Source organism: Callithrix jacchus, chromosome 19 (assembly GCF_049354715.1).
Source record: "Callithrix jacchus isolate 240 chromosome 19, calJac240_pri, whole genome shotgun sequence".
Lineage (NCBI taxonomy): Eukaryota > Metazoa > Chordata > Mammalia > Primates > Cebidae > Callithrix > Callithrix jacchus.
This window is the reverse complement of record NC_133520.1, coordinates 34,577,379-34,599,983: the sequence shown is the minus strand read 5'-3', so window position 1 is coordinate 34,599,983 and position 22,605 is coordinate 34,577,379. Positions and strand designations below refer to the sequence as shown.

Below are 22,605 nucleotides of genomic sequence, written 5' to 3'. Positions count from 1 at the left end.
TGGAAAGGAACAAAGCTTTTTTGGGGGATTCTCTTATCTGACTAAGGGCGGCAACCTTGGAGATAAGGTGGCCGTAATTAATTCCTTTTCAGGGCAGCTCTACTCTAGAAGGGAGAGCATGAGTAAAACATATTTCAAATTCCTTCTCCAGGGAAATGTCATGGCCTTGAAGGAGACAGAAAGAGAAACATTATCACAAACTTTCTTATTTCCTACTTTTCCCCTGAAAACCCTCTTATCTTTCCAAAAAGTAATCTGTTTTCTTTTTTGTTTAAGATGGTGTCTTGGCACAGTGTTGGCTCACTGCAACCTCTGCCTCCCGAGTTCAGGCAATTCTTGTACCTGTCTCCCAAGTAGCTGGGAATACAGGCACGCACTACCACACCTGGCTAATTTTTGTGTTTTTAGTAGAAACAGCATTTCACCATTTTGGCCAAGCTGGTCTCTAACTCCTGCCCTCAAATGATACACCCATTTCGGCCCCCCAAAGTGCTGGGATTCTAGGCATGAGCCACTGCACCTAGCCAGTAATCTCTTTTCTTATAAGTGCCTTTCTTCTCCCCACCTGCACCTATTAAGATGATGTCAAAGTCCCCGATTCTAACCAACTTTTTAAATTACTTACCAACTTTTTAAGTTACTTTCCCACATGTACTCATGTTGCATGTATAAATAGAATTTTCTCCCCTGTTAATCTGTTTTAGCCTAATTTGCAGGTCCCAGCCATTGAATATAATGCAGTAGAGAAAAGGTGTTTTTTTTCCTTTCCTATATTCCCGCATGAAACTGCTAACTCCAGGACAGGTTTGTGTCTGAATTGTCCTTGTATTCTCTTCCACAGTGCTTCATATTGCAAAGCAATTGTCTGTTAAATGAATAAAAGTAATGTAAAAACAAAAGAAAAAAGCAGTCATGCAGAAACTCTACCACAGTCCCCAAAATCCGTATGATCACTTGTCATTGACTGTATGCTGCCTTATAATTTTTTGTCTTATCTTTTCTCAACTAATATGCAAATTTCTGCAGTGTAAGCATCCTCTAAGATACAATTTTCAAAAAGTTAAGAATATGTCACGTAAATATAAGATGGATATGTATCAAAGGTTTAATTCAACTTATTAATTAATGAGGAACCATCCAGATACTACAACTGGCTCAAAGAAGAATTTGAGGAATAGAAATGCAGGGCCGGGCGCGGTGACTCACGGAATCCCAGCACTTTGGGAGGCTGAGGCAGGTGGATCACAAGGTCAAGAGATCGAGACCATCCTGGTCAACATGGTGAAACTCCGTCTCTACTAAAAATACAAAACATTAACTGGGCATGGTGGCACGTGCCTGTAATCCCAGCTACTCAGGAGGCTGAGGCAGGAGAATTGCCTGAACCCAGGAGGCGGAGGTTGCGGTGAGCCGAGATCGCGCCATTGCACTCCAGCCTGGGTAACAAGAGCGAAACTCCGTCTCCAAAAAAAAAAAAAAAAAAAAAAATGCATATAGTCAGGCAGTTGAAAGCATTCTGCAGTGACCTTTCTAATAGATACAAAACTGGTTAATATCCTACAGAGTAACAAACTATAATATTTGCAGTTGGCTTTCTACCTGGTAGAAAGTAATTAAAACAAAATGGACAACATGTATTTGCTCTACCATATCAGGAATCATTTTCATTGTTCTCAGATAAGAATCATCTGCATTCCTATCAATTTCCTGCAAATTAGCCTCTTAAAGAGTTCTAAAAGAGCCTAATTAATATAAAGTCCATCAGAGTCACATACTCCTGTGAAGTGATCATCCCCAGAGGGTCTGCTAGAAAATGCCCAGGGACTATTTATTGACCATTTACTCCAATGATGTCTTTTTGCTAGTCCTAAGCTTTGAACAATTTTTCTTAATACACCCCCTGTTCTACTTCTTGAGGAATGCATGTTCTTCAGTATCTTTTATAGATTTATATACGGAATGTTTTTACAATACATTATTTTAAAAAGGAAAGAAAATCTAGTTTACGCCTACATAAATATAGAGATAAGACAGAACATGTATTACAGGAAATAATTGCAAGTAATTCTTCATCTTGATGGCTTACTTCAGATTGAGAACTATTAGGAATTTAGAAACCACATTGCTTATACTATTGTCTTACTAATATTTCTCCATAAAATATTAAAATATTCATATTAAGTGCCTATATAGAGACAATACATATCATCACAGTTTGGGTCAGGTTTTTTCTGTCAAACGAGTTAGAAGAAAACTTTGCCTCAAAGGTGCTCAGATTTTAGAATTACAGATTAAAGATAGAAACAGAGAGTGATCGAGAGAGAGAGAGAGAGAGAGAGAGAGAGAGAGAGAGAGAGAGAGAGAGAAATACAGTGGGTCCTGAGGGAAAGGCAGAACCAGCGATGGATGCAGAGAGACAGAGACACTTTGGAAGGGTTCTCTGGGGGCTCTGAAGACAAGTCTCTACTTGGCATTGCCATTGCCCCCCCAACCCCGCTCCTCCCTCCCCAACCCTCCCTTCCCTAAGGACATGCAAGAACATCAGAGACAGAGACAGACAGAGATGGAGTCAAAAGACAAGACACTGACACAGTGAATCAGAGAGAGACAGAGACACTGTAGCACGTGCGAGGTCGGTGCTGGGAGAGGGGTTTGTCCTCTTCCCTCTGCCTCCCTCCTCGTCTCCCCAACGTCTCCCCCTTCACCACCTTCCTGCCTCACTCTGCTCCCCTTCCAAGCCTGCATGTTCCTCAGGGCTTTACCTTGGCTACAGGACAAGGTCCTCCTGGAGCTCCTGATGGGTGAATATTTATACAACAAGAGTAAATATAGATTATAGGCTTATATATTTTACTATGTGTATCCAATGTTAGGTAAATTAATAAACGACCATTTGTGGGCTCTTCTATTCCCTTGAACATTAAGAATAATTGGATCTATGCCAGACTGTTTCCTGGAGAATGAGGGTAATAGCTCAGGTGAAACCATTGTTCTCAGACTAATTTCATTTTTTCACGATGGAACAGGCAAGGTGAGCGTAGTGGCTCATGCCTGCAATCCCAACACTTTGGAAGGCCAAGGGAGGTGGATGGCTTGAGCCCAGGAGCTTGAGACCAGCCTGGGCAACATGGCAAGGCATCATCTCTACAAAAAATATATATATATATACAGATATTAGACAGACATGGTGGCACATGCCTGTAGTCTTAGCAACTTAGGAAGCTAAGACAGGAGGATCACCTGAGTCCAGGAGATCAAGGCTGCGGTGAGCTATCCTTGCACCACTGCACTCCAGCCTATGCAACAAAGCAAGAACCTGTTTCAAAACAACAAAACAATAACAAAACACAAAGAAATGGGCAGACTAGTAATTAAAGGAAGAGCTCAGGAGGTGAGGAAGGAGTGGAAATGCAAAAGTCAGCAATGCCCAATCTGGGGAAAGAGTTGTGGGGAGATTTATAAAAGGGGAACATGAATTGTAGTGTGTGTAGGACTTTAAGAGAATTAGGGAAAGACTAAGAAGTTCTACGGGGTATCATGAATGGATTCCCTTTGGTCTTTATCAAGAGAATTTAGAAAAGATTTAAATTGCTCTTCTAATTCTTTTTACACATTGGGTTGATGTTTCTTGAATGCCTCACCAAAACAGCCTGGGTCAGAAAAGTAACCTTAAGGGAGATTCCATGAGAATCTAAATTTTAAAAAGAATTTTGAAAAATCAAATCGTGCATGAAACACTGTTGAATAAGATTCAGTTATGAGTTTAGATGGACCTGCACTGTGGCAATATCAGAGCTAATGAATGAAAAATACTCTAAGTTGTAGGGGACCAAAATAAGTCACCTCAAAATATGCCTCTTTGGCATAAGGATTATTTTGAACTGCAGGTAAACGAGATGCAATGGAAACAGAAAAAAAGCCTTCCTGGAGTTTCCCTTAGATGACTATAAGCAGAAACTTCTGAGAAATGAGGACTGCTGTAAATCCCTTCTCCCGAGGGAGTTTTAGGGCCATGAAGAAGTCAGTGTCAAGACGGATGACCGGGCGCCGTGGCTCACGCCTGTAATCCCAGCACCTTGGGAGGCCGAGGCGGGTGGATCATGAGGTCAAGAGATCGAGACCATCCTGGCCAACATGGTGAAACCCCGTTTTACTAAAAATACAAAAAAATTAGCTGGGAGTGGTGGCGTGCACCTGTAGTCCCAGCTACTCGGGAGGCTGAGGCAGGAGAATTGCTTGAACTTGGGAGGCGGAGGTTGCGGTGAGCCAAGGTTGTGCCATTGCACTCCAGCCTGGCGCCTGGTGAGGGAGCGAGACTGTCTCAAAAAAAAAAAAAAAAAAAAAAAAGACGAACCTACACAAACCTTCTCCACTAGTTTCTTTCAGGTATTTGCCTGCCCAAAATTTGCAGCCCTAGAAACTCAACATCCTTTTCCTTTGTCTTGTCATTTCTCTACAAATGTATTGCTCTTTTGTTAAGATGCTATATAAATTTAAGCTCTAACTCCCCTTTGAGTTATTTATCATGGGGTTCCTCCCAGGTGGGGTGTGCTGCACACATTAAACTGTTTGCTTTTCTCTTTTCAATCTGTTTTGTCAGTCGAATTTACAAAGACTCAGGTAGAAACCTAGGAGGGTAGAAGGAAAAATAACTTTTTCCTCTCTTACAAAGTAATGGCAGCCTAACTCCTCAAAGGCACTTGCTTACCTTATTATAGGGCTTCACACCTGCTACAATGTTTCAGTTTCCTACTCAGGCAGATTGCTACTTCTTCCTCAATAGCTATTGAACTCTTCTTTTGTAACTAAACCCTAATTATAGCTGGCATAAGCTGTATGTAGCCATTTGACTATGTTTTGGACAATGAGATGTAAGCATAAGTAAGTGTGCTTGCAAAATCTAGGAAATATTCTTTTACTTTATAGTAGATGTTCATATTTATGGGTTACGTGAGAAGGGAAATACCCTTAAAATAAGTTGGTATGTCCTGTTGCCTTCTTCCTTCCTGCTGGCCGGAGAGTAAACATGTTTCATGCAAATGGAGTAGCCACCTTCTTCTATGAAGTAGAATCCAACACATTGTTCTATTCTTTCTTTTTCTTTCTTTCTTTCTTTTTTGTTTGTTTTTTGAGATGCAGTCTCACTCTGTTGCTAGGCTATAGTGCAGTGCTGCAATCTCAGCTCACTGCAACCTCCACCTCCTGGGTTCAAGTAAGTCTTCTGCCTCAGCCTCCTGAGTAGCTGCAACTACAGGCATGCACCACCATGCCCAGCTAATTTTTGTATTTTTAGTAGAGATGGGGTTTCATTATGTTTGCCAGGATGGTCACGATTTCTTGACCCCGTGATCCATCTGCCTTGGCCTCTGAAAGTGCTGGAATTATAGGTGTGAGCCACCACACCGGGTAGAGAGAATCACCTAGCATAATCATAGCTTATTGCAGCCTCAAACTCCCAGGCTCAATCAACTCCCCTACCTCAGCCTCTCGAATAGGTAGGACTACAGGGGTGCACTACCATTCCTGGCTGATTTATTTTTTATTTTTTGTAGAGATGGTGGTCTCACTATGTTGCCCAAGTTAGTTTTGAACTCCTAGCCTCAGGCAGTCCTTCCACCTCAGCCTCCCAAAGAGCTGAGATTACCAGAGGGAACCAATGTGCCCATGGAGATGTTATTTTAGATTTACTGAAATCCACAGCTGAAACGAACTCTCATCTGAAGCAGAGTTTGAGTGAAATGACTCAGGAATTTAAATTCAGAAAGTAATATTTAACAGACTTTATTAAAGCATATTCTAACACAGTTTCCCATTCATAAATTCTACAAAGACAATGGATGAAAGAGGACAGAACCTAGGAAGTGAAAACTGAATGTGAATGATGAGGCAAACATATCAGTAATGAAGGAAACCCAAATGGATAAACAAGCTATTCTCTGAAAGTAGGCTGGCTGCTCGGTGAAGGGCATTGCACTTACTGAGAATAGACCCCGTCAGAGCTGCAACGCTGCTTCCCAGGTGTTCCTATGTTTCTGAAATTATTTCGCTTAATTGCAGAGAAACTCTCCTATAGCATCTAATTTGATTTTCTTTCTTTCTTTCTTTTTGAGACGAAGTTTCGCTCTTGTTACCCAGGCTGCAGTGCAATGGCGCAATCTCGGCTCACTGCAACCTCTGCCTCCTGGGTTCAGGCAATTCTCCTGCCTCAGCCTCCTGAGTAGCTGGGATTACAGGCACGCGCCACCATGCCCAGCTAATTTTTTGTATCTTTAGTAGAGACGGGGTTTCACCATGTTGACCAGGATGGTCTCAATCTCTTGACCTCGTGATCCACCTGCCTCGGCCTCCCAAAGTGCTGGGATTACAGGCTTGAGCCACCTCGCCCAGCCGAATCTAATTTGATTTTCACAGGTAGAGTGTTGCATACAACCAAAAAGGAAATTTAAATGCTCTTGGGAATTCAGAAAAGTAGTTGTTCTGCATGTAGAGGGCTGAAGGAATGCAGCTGACATTGGCTTGATGAGAATGAAAGAAGAAAGACAGTGTATGCTTTTAAGAGAAAGAAAATATTACTCTCCATGATTACAATCATTAAAATCCACATTCTTAAATACCCCAGTCTCCAGTAAAAAGTATTTCAGTACACCATACATTCCCCTCCTCTGCTTGAATAGTATCAAAAGCATGTCACTGGCTTATTTGTTCTTTTACATGTTAAAGGAGAGAAATGGACAAGAGGATATGGACAGTATTACCTAGCTCCTGATTTCCTACCCTGAGGTCCAAGGATGGGTTTCAGGTCATGCCCTCACTAAACTGTATGCAGAACCTATGTGTCAACCTTTTTCTGGGTAGAGTCCTTAGCACATCAAATTCTCAAATGAGTTCAAGAGAATGAATATAAGAGAATGAATGTAGGTTGGATGGTGCAAAGTACTTCCAGGGACCATAAACCTTAGATGGGCCACTGTCAGACTCCACAGGAAGTGTCCATGGGGTCATCACCTCCCGCCGAGTTCAAAACCAGCTTGGGCAACACAGTGAGACCCTATCTCTACAAAAATTAAAAATTAAAAAAATAGCCAAGGCAAGCTAGTGAACCTGAAGGCTGATGCTCCTCACAGTGTGTCCTGAGTGAAGACCTTGGCGAAGTTTGAGAAATGGTGTAATAATCAAAGATACAGGAGAAAAGCAAACAATGACCATCACCCAACACCGAAGCACTCTCTGAGTAGTCATTTTCTAATGCTGGTATCTTTGCTAAGTTACCAGCAACATTTTAAAATAGTGTGGCATGTGTCTGTTGGGTCTTAGCACTTACCTTGTTCTAAAATATCATTGGCTTTATAAAAATTCCCACAGTGTTGAGTGTGTCACTCAGTAATGGTGCTCATTTACCTCTCTGTAAAACCTTGAGAATGATTGCAGACACCCCAGCCTTTTACAAATGACGACTTGATGGCTGAACTAGAGAACACTTGCAGAAGTGCCTGGAAATATTTCCAAGGCAATTGTACCTTCACCCCACATCCTCATTGCTGTCAGTGCACCCGCTAGATTGTTAAAGCTCAATGTATTCAAGAGTACCTATAACCACTGTCTCTCATCTGATTTCAAATTGGAGAATTCGCAAGTCATTTTCATTCTATCAGAAGAACCCTTGAACTTAAAGAATTTGGAAATATTGTTGTTATTAGGAACATTTCATTTTATCTCTATTGCAACTGACCTCAAAAGAATGTTCCAAGTTGCTTTATCATATACATTTATGTAACCATTACCTAACATCATTTGGAAGGTCATTCATGAGGGGGAAATCATCCCCAGTAGAAAGAGATGGGTTAGGTTAGACCCCCTGTTAACCTTTCCTTCCCAGTAATAAATTCTAGACAAAGGTCAGGGACTTTGTTTTAGTCATTGCATGGCAACTAACAGGTAGTCACTAAATATTTATTAAATGAATGAATGAAACTCTATGATGTCAGTAATGCATGGTAGTCACAACCTTATGGATGTCATTTTGAAATGCTGGTGGAATTTGAACTGGTTACAATTATTAGTTGGAAATACACATACAATCTCATAATTTGGAAACCATTTTAAAGAAGCCAGTTTCAAACACATTTTGGACAATGTAATTAATATTTTGCATATGTACAAGGTAACAAATGTTATTTTTGTGTGTTACCTTAAAATTAATTGTATTTTTAATTAAAAATAATTGTATTTTATTTTCTTATTACAAAAGCAATACATATTACTCATGTGTTTTAGCATGATTTTATTAATCCAGAAGATAAACCTTCTCCAGAGAAATGCATCTCTCGGTTTACACTTACAATAAAAATCAATGAGAAAAAAAAGTATTCAAAAAATCCACTGTTCCCTAACATTGTTATTTTCCTTTTGCAGAAGACAGATATCTACATTCTGGAAATGTAACTTAAATTAATATGACATTAAACTTAAAAGCTCAAAGTACCTAAATTTCTACCAAAAAACCAAAACAAAACAAAAACCAACAACATAAATTACATTACATTCTGATTAAATACATGCAAACAGTGACATGAAGACTCAAAAATGCCTGACACAGATAGAATAAATAAGTATATTGTCTGATCATCAAAAGACAGTTTTTGATGCAGAGAGAAACCCTATCACAACAAAATTATTACAGTACAGCATGCGGTAGGCGGCCAGATGAAAATCATCTGCTACAGGGTAAGAAGCCTTCCTGAAGGCAGCTTTGCATGTAGAAAAGAAGCTCCAAGTTGCTGGATGCTGAACTGCCTGCAGCCCAGCTCTTCACATCTTAGGTAATAGAGTCCTGTATCATCCACAGTATAAAAGAACCATTTGAGAAAAGCTACATTTCATTACTTTCCTTGCTACTCACCCTTTTGCCCAGCAAGTGAGCATTTGAGTGAAAAGGAAAAAAAGAAAGAAAAGTAAAGCTAAAAACATACTATTCTTTAAAAAAATAGACTTTCCTTGCAAGATATAACATCCTTTGGGGATTCCATACTCTCCTTCAGGAACAGTGACATGTCAAAATCACATTTACAGAGATACATTCATACATTTGACAATCACTGGGAAAGAGTTATCTGATTTATCTGTAAGAGAAACTGAATGACTAATACACTGAGGCACTGGTCCACAGCCCTGCCACCCTCACTTTTACATGAAAGACCAGTGACCACAATAGTGACAAGTGGCCAAGAGGCAGGTATCAGAAGACTGCTGCTCTCCAAGTCACAGCCACACCTTTCTCAAGGACTGCATTGTGGTGACAGACCCCACAGAGGGGCATGTATCCTTCCACCTGCCGTGAAGCCAAAATACTTTCTGATAGGGAGTTTTCTTGACTTATTCATGTCATATAAACGGCACTCTCCTTTTCTCTCTAGCCCACATTCCCAACCACCCAGGAGAACTACACCAGCCCCATCTTCAGCTATGAGAGGCACATGCATCAAGTAGAAACCATAGCAGTTACAAAAGGGAACTTAGAAGATGGGTACCCATTTTAGGGAGTCTTGCTGTCAGATCCTGTCTGGAAGGGCCTGGAGCAAGAAAAACTTCTCTAAATGAAAAGGTGGCTACTGACACCTGTTCTTCTATCACTGCAGAAGAGAGGTTTTAGGGACTGAATTTCTCAGAACACCACCTGGTGATTTGTCTCTTGTTTCCAATGTGGCAAATGGTAACTGCTGGCATATGAATGCTGGACTCTAGCCTGCTCACCTGGAACAGATGCAGGGACCAGCTCTTACTGCACAGGAAAGGCTTTATGGAGTTCAGTCTTCTCACTTGGATAGTAACTCTGAAGAGGTGCATTTGCACTCTGGGCAAAAAAGAGCCAGCAAAGGTAGGATGTTAAGTGTCTATACAGAATGAGATTGACCAACTTGGACCAAACCCAGCAAGGAGGTGATAAAAAGGCATTGGTTTGCTAAATGTTTTGAGGCACAGGGAAGATTAATTTTTCAGTATAACTGATAAGCCTATTAGGCAAAAGGGAAGCAAATGTGGTGACATTTCTCCAGGTCTCATTTTGGTGGCCCCGAAAGTCCAGTTCCCACTTAACTTCCTGTTCTAGCCTCTGTGGAGCTGACATTCCAAGCTTTTCAGTAGATCCCAGTCCTTTGGAGAGGTGTGGCCTGAACCTCCACATCATCAGCAAGCCAGCATGAGGGACGCTGCGGAGGGGCATCTGCACACAGCCAGTGTGGTCTCTGCTGCCTACGAGCCAGAGCGGAAGAGACATAAAGCTATTACACCACTGGCCAAGCGGCAAACATAAAAGTAGAGCAGACTCCTTCCCCTACCTTCTCTCCTCCCTTAACCTCCTCATCCCCACATCCACACACATGCATGAACACACTGGCATGCCTACACACACACCTTGACTCTGGGGAGTCAGGCAAACTCGAATGGCGTAGTCATGGGCTTCTTTCCCTGAGGAGCTGACCTCGTGACCATATTGGACCAGGCACTCCTTTCAGACCTGGACCATAAGCTACATACCCAAGATATGAAGCAGAAGCAGTCAGAATCCCTTTGGTAGAAGGAGATCGTGTAGGCTACGTCAGCCAAAAGACCATGCCAATAAAGTAGCATTGTAGTCAAGGCTACTTGGCTTCTGAGGAGGGTCCCTACTGTGGTAGTTATAGGAGTCCATTCTGAAATCAGTCATCAGAGCAGATCAACTTCTTCCCATAAACTGGCATCTAACATTTTACCTTGTGGGAAATTCTTCCCCAAGAATGGTGTTTTTCAAATGTTAAATGTGCATATGAATCACCTGATGGTCCTGGTAAAATAAGGATTCTGACTCAGGAGGCCTGGGATGGGGCCTAGGATTCTGTATTTCTAATGAGCTTCTGGTCCTTGTTAAGGTAACGAGGAATAAAGCATGAGGACAGTAAAACAATCCCATCTGCATTTCCTGTCCCAAAAGAAATGAAATGCTGTTTTATACCATTGACTGCAATGTCTTTAGAAATGGGTAAATCACACTTTAGGAGCAACAGTCCACTAAATGCTAAAAAAAATCTTCATATGTTTTCTTTATAATAGATAATATGAGTTACATGTTGCTAATGGGAGTTACTGCATAGTGCAATGAAATGTAATTGCTTTTTAATTCTTGCATAAATACCAACAGGTACACACAACTATTGAAGTTCATGCACTTTCCCTAATGTTCTTCCTATCTTCCCCAGAAGGTGGCAGAAGAGATCCATGGCTGTACCACGGTCTTCAAATAACAGTGAGAACTTTGTTGGCTTGTCTGAGTCTGAATCCTTGCGCAGCTTGAGGCAAATTTTAGGGATGGAGAAGGGATGGGAAACACAACTGAAAATACAAAACAAAAAACCCAGAAGCCTTCTGATAGGTTCAAGTTACTCAAGAATTTTATTTACCCATTCTACACACACACGCACAAAAACACATTTCAAATACAGTTTAAAACACCTTAAATGAAGCTAAGTGGCACCCTTTGTCATAAGTGACACCTGATTAAATCAGAATGTTGCTAAAGACCTATGTTCCTATTTTCAACAGAGCAGTGCCTAGGAAATCTGCAGTAGAACTCTATTTCCTAGGCTTCCCAATCTGACCCATTCCCATTCAACCCAGAGGTGCTCAGCCCCACACGATTTCCCTTCCCAAAGGGCACCATGTATTTGGTCCGCCCTTTGCTTTGGCCATAGAAAAACCATCACCATACCAGCATAAGTTGATCTTCCTGTTACGCCAACATAATAAAAAATGTACATAAGCAATTCAGATACAAAAACATTGAGTAGGTAAACATTGGTCACAGATATCCAGCGAAAGGCTTACTGGAAAAAAATACTTTTGCTAACCCTTAAAATCAATTTCTGAATGCCAAATTTCCTTCTCATTTTTATTTATTAGATTCAGTGTAAAAGCCAAATGCATGGCTGACTAAAAACAGCAGCCCTCTCCAACAGAATGCAGCGTTCCAGAACAGGGTAAGCTGGGGACACAGAAGCTTCAGAAACAGCAAAAGTGAAGTCCTGGCCTAAAGCAGGGGAGTGGATGAGATGACCTCAAGTAAGGGTAACAACCACAGGCTCTGAACAGGCATTCCTTTAGCTGAGTTCACAAAATACCGTAACAGTGATGGGCAACCTTTATCTTTTACAAAGTAAGGAGAATTTGGCCACTACTATACTAGAAATGTCTATTTAAAATAATAGTGTACAGAACTCCCCTATAAAGAAAACATCTGGAGTGCTTAGTTCCTTTGTTAGACACATTTAATAGAGAATTACAATAATACACATACACTTCAATGGGTGCAATCAGACAGCAGGCAGACGGTGACTGTCAGCTTACAGACTCTATAGTCAGGCAATACCCAGATGTTACTAGTTCCATCAGTCAGCACAGACACTACTAGAGTCTGTCAGTCAGTTGACATACAGACACCACTAGAGTATCAATCAGTCAACACAGAGACACTAGAGTCTGTCAGTCAACATACAGACTCTACTAGAGTTTCTCATTCAATCATCACACAGACACTACTAGAGTCTGTCAGCACACAGATCCTACTAGTTTATCAGTTGGCCAACATATAGACACCACTAGAGTCTTTCAGTCTGCACATGGACGCTAAAGTCTGCTCGTCGGTCAGCACAGAGATCCAACTAAAAACCATCTCCTAGACAGTATGGATCTACATTAAATCCCTAGACACGCTTCTGATATCTGTGTTACCTTGGGGGTGACCCACCAATGTTGCAACCCATGTTGTTCAGGTAGTTATATCTTTTTAATAAGTCAAAATCCATACTAGAAAAGCTGTGTAAATCTATCAAATTTCTTGACAATGAACACAATATGGCTTCTGGGCTTGGCAAAGACAATGAAATGTGCATAAGACTACATAACCCAGATGCAGTTCTTCTGATTACTGGATACTTTTTCCCTTGCCATTGGCCACCCTAACCACCAAGGAGTTTCTGTCAATTAAGATCTCCTGCTCACAAAAAAAAAGGTAACGTAGATGAATTTATTCCCAAACAGCTATATCATGGTTCTTAAAAATGCCAGTGTCTCTGAAGATCAAATGTGGGTTGCAAAGAGGATTACGCAGATCCTCATATGGAATACTCAGCCATTCAGTCTAGGGGTACAAACATATTGGACCCTTACCTCCAACTTCTTCAGAAACAAACAATAACAACAACAGCAAAACACCAGAAGCAAAGCTATAGGGCAGATTCCTAGCACAATGCAAGGTTTAAGAAGCTTTTCTTATTCCACTTTCCAACTCAGTATAAAATTATCCCTTTACTGAAACAAAAACAATACAGATAAGAGCTAAATTCCAATTTAGGGATTAGGAGATAAGAAGAGAAGCAGGTTCTCTAAATCTGCTTTAGATTTCTGTTGCAAATCTGTCATAGACTTGAAGCAAGAATAAGAAAACAGAATAATTTCCCTTTCCCCTCTTTAGACAAGTAAATTTTTAAAAAATTTTTCAGAGGTGAGGTCTCACTATGTTGCTCAGGCTGGTCTCAAACACCTGGGCTCGGGTGATCCTCCCACCTCAGCCTCCCAAGTATCTGGGACTACAGGTAATAAGCCGCAGCCACCAGCTTATTCCAGTAGATTAAATGCTAATGTCTTTATCTATTTCTCATAACATAAAACCTATGGCCTCAGCAGAGAGTACTTTTAAGTCCATTTTTATTTTGTAGGACTTATGATAGACACAATCATAGCAATGTGTATATACTACAACATGCATTCAAGTAAGAAGACCAGGGGAGAAAAGATGAGAAGTAGAGAAGAAACTTCTTTAAAATGTGGAGTAAAAGTTCTTTTCCATTCTACATTTGCCTGGCGTCTTCCTCCTGGACTTCTCTCAAGGGATCTTGCTTTAGAAACCAAAGGATGCTAAAGCCCTTGCTTGTCAGATTCTAATCTCTCATGTTCTATCTGAGGATAATAAGACCCCCCTCAGCTCCTCTTCTGAGGAAAGCAAACTGAAACGGGGGAGAGTGGGGAAATAATGTCAGGCTAAGAGCCAGAGTGAACATCCCAGTGACCTGTCTCTAACACCGGGGCTACTGACAGATTAACACAATGCTAGCTTGTTAGACAAGTGTCCTCTTGCTAAGAGTAGATACAGTGTTAATCCAATCTGTGGATCAAAGTGCTCCCTCTTCTCATTCATTAGTTCTGAATTACTCTCACCTCACAGCAGAAGAAAAGACTGAATGCCCATTTGGGCTACATAACTGGGAGCAAATGTAGACAACGCAACCTCGTAAAAGTGCCAAACATGCCTCCCCAGCCATATCTCCTTCTCACACTAGTGATAGTGGAGGCATCCCCATCCCCCAATCCTTGAAGTCTCATAGCCATAGGACAACAGAAAAGTCAGGAGAAGCGATCCCAGGCTAGAGTGTAGTGGCACGATCTCGGCTCACCACAACCTACGCCTCCTGGGTTCAGGCAATTCTCCTGCCTCAGCCTCCTGAGTAGCTGGGATTACAGGCACGCGCCACCATGCCCAGCTAATTTTTTTGTATTTTTAGTAGAGACGGGGTTTCACCATGTTGACCAGGATGGTCTCAATCTCTTAACCTCGTGATCCACACGTCTCGGCCTCCCAAAGTGCTGGGATTACAGGCGTGAGCCACTGAGCCTGGCCAGAGCACTTCTAGACTCAGAGTGTTGCTATATTGCAAACGTTCATTTGTTACAAATTACGTCATGTCTCTTAAAATAACCTTCCTCTGGGTGATAACCTTTCCTTCTACTTCTGTGTGTCTTTCTCCTATCCCTGCCCCCACCAGACCAAAGCTCCACAAAGACACTCAGTACACGTTATATAACCACTAAACAGGAATAGCAGGTTACTTTACATCTTCGACATAATTTTGAGATGAATCTAGGTAAGCAGCCTTTAGAAGCTGGCTTTGGTATCCTACTTGGGACATACAAGGAAAAGACTCGGGGTCAGGGAGTTATTGCCTGTGATGACAACTTTATCAGCCTGCGGAGTCTGCAACTCTCTCAAGGATGCTTAAAATCCCCAGCTGCTATCTAGGGACAATTATTTAATTCAGTGATTTCTTCCACATCGCTCAGCAATGGAAAGGATTAAAGAGGGGACTAGAACCTAGAATAACCCTCTAAAACACAGCAGCGTGCCTTCCAGAGGGTTACATCATTTGATACTATGACCTGCTCAAACATCAAACCCAAAGAGCTGTCCTTTCAGGACTGAGAAATTCAGAATTCCTAGGCTGACACTTTTGTCTGAGGAACTACTATCCCAGTATTTTTCCACCTAACTTCCTAAGGCGGAGTTCTTAACCTGGGCTATGTCAGAATTATCCGGGGAGCTATGTAATTACATGCATGTCCAGACCAGGATCCCAGAGATTGTGAGTCAGTATTAGGCGCAAGGTGGACACAGGCATGTTTATGATTCAACAACTCTAAAGGGGATTCTAAGGAATTCTCCTGGATGAGAACCACAGCAAAAGGTCTTCCGTTACCATGGAAGCGGACAAGCCGATAACTTTAAGGTGGGGAGTCACCTATCTCTTTTTAAAATCCCATGAGAACTCTAAACTTGCCTCTCAGAAAAACATACATATTTCACACATTTTGCATGCAAAATTGGAAAAGAGGATAAGCCAACATGGTCATCAAGGGGCTAAGAATTCCTTCGCTAAACATTTTCTGTTTAACCCTAAAGAAAATGAAATTACATAAGTGACTAGATAAATATAAACAGTTACGAGCTAGATCCCACAGGGTTCCGAGGACTTCTCTGAACTTCAAGATGAGATGGTTTCTCCTTATGAACAAAAGAACACTCCAATGAGAGAGACTAAATTCATCATCAAGCTTTGTCACATTTGGGAAATAAATGCTAACGTATAAACTATTTTGTTTTGACGTGTCTTTCTTCTTAAACAGGGTGTGAAATTATGTGACAATAAGCCGTTTTAGTGAACTCTTCTCTGCCTCTTGCCTTGAGCAATTCAAACATCAGTGGTGACTCCTGAATTTAACTGCCCTTCTAAACCGCCCCAGAGGATTCTGACTTTGGCAGGAAAAGTTGCTGTGATTGGCAAAGAACCCGGGAACCATGGGAGAAAAGATGTGACTGGTCTCCGAGAGTCCCGCATGAGCTGCAGCCCACCCTGCTCTCCAAAACCCCACTCTGCAGACCTCAAAAGACCCAGGCCTGACTCTAAGTTAAAAATAAAAGCCAAGATATTTCCCACATCCTCAGAGCCAGATTCCCCCAGGGCATCAAAGACTTAGGACTGTATCTCATGAAAGAAGGCAAGAGCGCTCACCCTATGTACACTTGCAAGCTCCAGAGTATTCTGTGGATGTTCTGTAGCCTGGGCTGGCCCTTGCAGGACCTGGCTGGAGAGGAAGGGAGAAAGGAAAGGAAAGACTTCTCCAGTCCAGATCCATCTGGACTCACTGCAGAAAGCATCAGCTGGGTCAGACTTGTGTCTTGCCAATCACCCCTTCCTTCCTAGACAGACACCACAATGCCATGCATTACACCGGACAGTCCAGAGGGGACATGAAAGTGGAAGGGGAAAGCAGTCAAGTAAGCACTGTGAGGAAAACACACATTGAAGAGACAGAGGTGAAGGAAGAATGGACGCTTTGTCCCCCCACCACTCACCCACCCTCCATCCCCCCAACACTTTACCCACACGAGGACATTAGTGAAGTAAGACACCAGGGAACACAGAGAAGAACCAAGAGCGTGGGGCATGCTCAGCCCCAGTGGAATATATCTTTTTCCTCCTCCTCCAGACCATTCCATCTGAGAATCTGTCCTGAAAGACCCAATTTGCTAACCTGCCCCTGGTGGAAAAATGTTTCAGAAGAACAGCTAAGGTTGTCCTATAAACACATAACCTCACGTTCTGTGTTAAGATTAATGGTGAAGTGACAGGGGTTGGGGTGGAGGGAGGAAGTTAAATGACTCCTTGATGATTAGTGACAAGGGCAGGAGGCCAGGGCTGGAGGGAAACACACGGTCACACCACCGGAATGCTGACTTGGGTCTTCGGCTAGTCGGCCCCTTCTTGCATGTCCAGGGCACGGAGAGGGCTGAGGGGCTTGAGGGGCCGGCTCCCAACACTGTAATTTCTTGGACGCCTTATTGTATTCGAACTGGACAGAGGCGTAAAGCTGTTCCTTCTCATCCTTACAGGGGTTTGGTTCTTGGGGAAGTTGTTCTGATTGGAAATGGAGCGACACCACACAAATGAAAGCCAAGCCAAAAGCCCACTCATACAGGTTAATAACGTGCTTGTAACCACAACAGCTTCCCTCACTCCTGCTCCTCTGCACACAGGGTCCCTCAGAGGACATGGGCCATGGCCTGGCCTCCTAGCACCAGGGAGCTAAAGGGGAGAAGCTCCTTGAGCATAACATTCCAAAGCAGGAAAAAAGACCCAAAGAGAAGAAGGGGCTTATTGAAGACCACACAGAACCAGGGACAGATCTAGAAATGAACCTACACCTGTTGAACCCCACCTTATATGCTCCTCTGGACTCTGCTTTCTGAAGGAACACTTGGGATTGGAGAGGGGTGGTAATTTGCATTTCTCTTCAGCCAAATACTTTCCATATTTAATTGAATTTCCGGGAGCCAACATTCAAGGTTAAGGACTCACGAAATGGGTACTAATTTTTAAAAATAATAATTCCAACATCTCTTTCAGACCTAGCAAACTATGTAAAACGTAAGTTCTGAATCTGTTCCCTTTTGTACAACAAAGAAACCCCAGACTCGTAATGCTAAAGCTTCAAAGACTCAAGGTGGCAGGGAAACTGGCGTGTTCACCATGGGAAAATACTTACAGTTGGCTTGTCGCGGTGTGTGTTCACGGCCTCCACGTTAAGCTTAATTGTTTCCACTTTGCACCCTGAGAAAACAGAGGAAAGAGAAGCCTCAAGGAAAAAGCAGAAAGTAAAGAGGTGGGTTGTTAGCTATTTCTTTTTCCCAGGTGGAAACTTCCTTAGTTTCATATGGGAAAGCATACCACAAAGGAATGTGGGCATTCTTCAATACATACAGTCACGCACAGGTAACTTTAAAAACAGAAGTCGTACTTTTTTATATATTATAACAGAAGTTATAATATATAAGTACATTATCCCTATGTACTCATATATATGGAATAAGTACTTATATATATGGAATATATAAGTACATAGGGATAATGAAGCTGAACTCTTAGACAAACTTTGGAGAAAATTCTGACCTTTCTCAATTCCCAGCTCCCACCAGCCCCTAAGTGCATAGTTACCGTAGGCCACAGGAGTAAGTTTGAAGATGGTATGGAGAGGGCATCTCAAGTATGGTAGCTCATCTGAAAGCAGAAAAACTAGGTGAGGGAACTTTCTTAGTATTATGGAGTAAGGTCAAGTTAGTGGAAGAGAAACCCTATGTAGCTCATAATGAGCTTCCCTTACCCTGACCACCTCCTAGAGTTGTATGACTCCTCCCTTAAACCCTAGAACACAAAGCCACCCAACCTTCTGCATGGCTAAGGAAGGAAACAAGGCCATCTTAGATCATTCTATGCGGGCAAATCAGGAAGAAGTACTGTAGCCAGAGGCCCCCATGGAAGGAGTTCACCTGGGTACAGCAAAGGCCAGTAATGCCTGCCACAACAGCTTCCCAGCAGCTCAGGATGCTGAGATAAGCCTCCACAATGCAGGCTTCTCAGTAGCTCCAGAAGATCAGGAAGGGAAGTATGGAAGAAGGCAGCGGCACCTTCTTACTGCCTTTACCCAGAAACAACTGCTACTCCTAAGAGATTACCCGCCTAGTAGGCAGCGTGGCAGGCTGGGAATGTCCAACCACTGTCTTGATGCTGCCAGGAGTGTCAGCGTGACACTGACCCTTGAGCCAGGCAGGATCAAGGAGCACCAGCAGCAGCCACTTTCCATTGGAAGCTCTTGTAGCAGCAGAGTGAGCTCAGCAAGTCATTGACCCAGTGGCTGCTGGGAGCCCCACACTGCTGCCTGGAGAAAGTACTCTAATTTGAGTGGAAGACAGGGAGGTCTGTTTCCCAGGAGTCCTGGTGCCACTGTGACTCCCAGCCCCTCCCTCAAAGGTACCTGCGCCCTTATCCAAGAAGTAGGCCAGAAGGCAGCGCATGACAGCCTGGTGGGAGATGACGAGGACATTGCCCTGACGTTCTAGCTCCATGATGACAGGCTCCAGCCGCTGCACCAGGTCCTGGTATGACTGTGGAGGGAAATGGGCCAGGCTGGCAGGAGGCCAGGTGCAAGCTGCCAGCCAAGTCCGTGGCTGGACCTTGGAATCTAAGGGCTACTTCTTCAGCTGGCTTTCCTCCTGGAGGCTCAGTGAGTTTGCATCACTGTCACCTGCTAACTGCCCCTAGCCCTGGTATCTCTTGAGAAAACTCGGATTTTTCAAGAGCAATATTTAGACCAAGAAAACTATAGGTCAAGATGAGGAAGTGTTAGTTCAACTTGTGTTCTACGGATCTCCTGTTCAGTTTTATGTACTTTTGCCTCACACATCCCTAGAGTATGAAAGCCACTTAGACAAGGAAATACCCGAAAACACTGAAGATGATAGAGAAATAATTCCTATCCCATATATTTACTTGGTGACTCCACTTGCTTATGTGAAGCTGAGATTGAGAGAGTACAAGGAAAACAAGAAGGAAAAATGATTGTGTAGATTCTAAAACATACTGAGCACAGAGGATGCCTTTGGCACCCTTATCCCTGGGACTATTAACAATTAACGAGGCATTCGATTGTCTAAGCTGAATGAAACCACAATGACCCAAGGGAAGGAATATAAATGATGCCTAGACCCTCCAAATCACATTCAATCCTTCCCCCAAATTAAAGCTAAACCCTTAGCAAGGGCCCAGGCAGTCACTTACCTCCCCACCAGGATATCGATACAGATACTTCTCTTGATCTCGAAGTGCAAACTCTTCTGGGTACTGCTTCTCAATCTCCGCATAGGTCATCTCTTCACACACGCCCTGCAAAAAACCACCTGAACCTGGCTTGAAGAGGTAGACTGTCTCACACCAGCCCATCCCAAATAAGAAGGATGACACCGAAGAATGCTAGTTTCTTACTATGTGCCAGGCACTGTGCTGGGTCCTTTCACATATTACAGCCACCTGTGACCAGAGCATCACAGAGTGTCTGTGACCTGCAGGGTGAGGACCACTGCAGGGAGGAAGCAACTTCTCTAGCTCAAGCTACCCTGTTCTCCTACTACTGGGGGGAACTTATAGGTCAAGAAAGTCGAGAGGCTCAAAGGAACAGGAAGCAGAGAAGGAGAGAAACTGAAGGGACTGGGGACCTGCAGGAAAAATAAAAGGGTAAAAGGAAAGAAAAAGAAATGTCTACTTTTGTTCTCAAGAAGAGAGAAAGCCAAGAGAAATTTGGGGAAAAACTTTTCCTGAATAGCTGACCAAATGATTTAAGCAGAAAGTAAAGAAGTGTGTTATTAGCTATTTCTTTTTCTCAGGCAGCAAATATTCAAAGGAACAAAATGAGTCCTTGTTAATCCCACTTTCCCCAGGTGCCAGAAAGGCTGGCTCAAAAATTGATTTGGGTCCCATGATTGGCACAGGTACTGAAGCAGGCAGGAAACTCCCGATTGGAGGTACCGTTGTCCACCCTGAGCCTCTGAACTGGCCATAGAGTCAGCTTCCTCAGAGTTTTGACTTGGTGGTTCTAGTTTCCTAGATAAAACTGTCCAAATAGTGACTTCTGAGAGTTCCTGTCTGAACACAAGACTCTCGTTGGCTTTTCTGGACCTTGAGAGTTTCCTACTCACAGCATCAATCTCATTCAGAATCTTCCACTGCTCATAGGGCACCCCAAGAGATTCAGCAGTCTGTATGGTCCTCTTCAGCTGGCTTGTCCACACTTTGAGGTCTGTTATCTCCTGTTCCTCCAGAAACTTCCTTAGAGCTTGGGCAAACTGGAGTTTTAAAATAAAAATTAAAGGAAAAAAATCACACACAGACACACACACACACACAGACACACACACACACACACACACACACCCCACAACACAGCCTGATAACTTGGCCTTTAATGGACAACATGCATAACCATGGTCAAAATCCTCTTAGGTATAAACCCAAGAGGAAATGAACTTTAACTGGAGCACCCTGTATATTGCTGAGTGCACAAGTTATGCCCAGTAAGTATCTGATGGCTGAATGACCACAGCAGAAAAGGGTCCAAGTTATCGACACTTCATTACAGAGCTAGACACAGTAACAAGAGCACACCTTGATCACCTGCCTGACTAGGAAACCATGGCCTAAGTCCAGATGGGATTTAAGTAAGGAGATAAAAGAGATGACCTCAGCCATGCCCTTCTAACTCTAAGCCTAGAAAAGTCAGTGTGCTGACTAACTACTCACCTGCTTTCCCCGTACCGAGAGGCCAGAGTCGCCCCCAATCTTCCCCAAGAGATTGAACTCGCTCTCTCCGTGCCGGCAAAGGTAAATGGTGCGAGGCTGGACATGGATATTCATGAGGTAGTAGACTATCTTGCTCTGGATGTAGTCCTGGACTCTGTTGACTAAAAATCGCTGGCCCACATTTATCACCTTGATGAAAGAAAGATCCCTGGGACAGGGCAGAAAAAAAATTCCCTGGGTATGAAAATCTGAGCATAAGAATCAGAGAAAAAAGGATTTCTACAGGGACTTGCAGGTTCCCAGCTGCTTTTCCTCCTCTCCCCTGTCACACCCCCATTTATGGAATCAAATGGTAGGAGATGACTCCTTAAAACCAAAATGAAGTACAATTTCCTGAACTTCTAGTAAGTCTGTACCATTTCCTCAGTGCCTGTACTGTGCCATGTAATGCAAATAAATATGATAAACAGAATTCATGCTTCCCATCGAGGGCTAGAGACTAGGTGACCTGAAGATTTTGCTAAGCCCGAAATTTGGTGAGAAGAATAAGTCCCATTTGAGGTAGTCAAGACCTGGGCAGAATATGGCATGACAAGCAATGAGGGGAAGGAAGGAGGGAGCAGAAGCAGAAAGAGCAGTGTCTACACACTCCCTGCATCTACCTCATCACGCTTCCCTCAAAGACACTTTCAGATATTGCTTGCTTTGAGGCCAACATGGGATTCTCTTTATAAAAGTCGTAAGTGTGGCCAGGCGCAGTGGCTCATGCCCGTAATCCCAGCACTTTGGGAGGCCAAGGTGGGCAGATCACGAGGTCAGGAGTTTGAGACCAGCCTGGCCAACATAATGAAACCCTGTCTCTACTAAAAATACAAAAATTAGCCAAGCGTGGTGGTGGGTGCCTATAATCCCAGCTGCTCGGGAGGGTGAGATAGGATAATCGCTTGAACCCGGGAAGGCGGAAGTTGCAGTGAGCTGATTGCACCACTGCACTCCAGCCCAAAAAAAAAAAAAACAGTCATAAGTGCTTATTTTAAATAAAATATTCAGAAAAAAAGATGGAAGGATACAAATCACCCATCACCCTACTACCAGAGATAACACCTACCAACATTCA

At 42.9% G+C, this 22,605-nt stretch overlaps 1 protein-coding gene across 29 annotated transcripts in view; it reads right to left on the bottom strand.

Moving 5' to 3' along the window:
- Positions 1-8,264: 8,264 nt before the first annotated feature.
- PFKFB2 (6-phosphofructo-2-kinase/fructose-2,6-biphosphatase 2) overlaps positions 8,265-22,605 on the bottom strand; it is a 47,986-nt gene continuing 33,645 nt past the window's right edge. For 5 of the 29 annotated variants that reach the window (XM_054248209.2, XM_035281266.3, XM_078357017.1 and 2 more), the window contains exons 9-15: positions 21,489-21,696; positions 20,888-21,034; positions 19,974-20,078; positions 19,171-19,300; positions 18,354-18,416; positions 17,905-17,969; positions 11,402-17,276 (exon numbers count right to left, since the gene is read on the bottom strand). In XM_054248209.2, coding sequence (XP_054104184.1) covers positions 17,109-17,276; positions 17,905-17,969; positions 18,354-18,416; positions 19,171-19,300; positions 19,974-20,078; positions 20,888-21,034; positions 21,489-21,696 — 886 coding nt within the window. In that variant the 3' untranslated portion in view covers positions 11,402-17,108. Of the gene's footprint in view, positions 10,249-10,410; positions 10,526-11,401; positions 17,277-17,904; positions 17,970-18,353; positions 18,417-19,170; positions 19,301-19,973; positions 20,079-20,887; positions 21,035-21,488; positions 21,697-22,605 lie in introns of those variants that run through there. The other 24 variants (XM_035281272.3, XM_078357022.1, XM_035281271.2 and 21 more) reach the window with 14 other exon arrangements.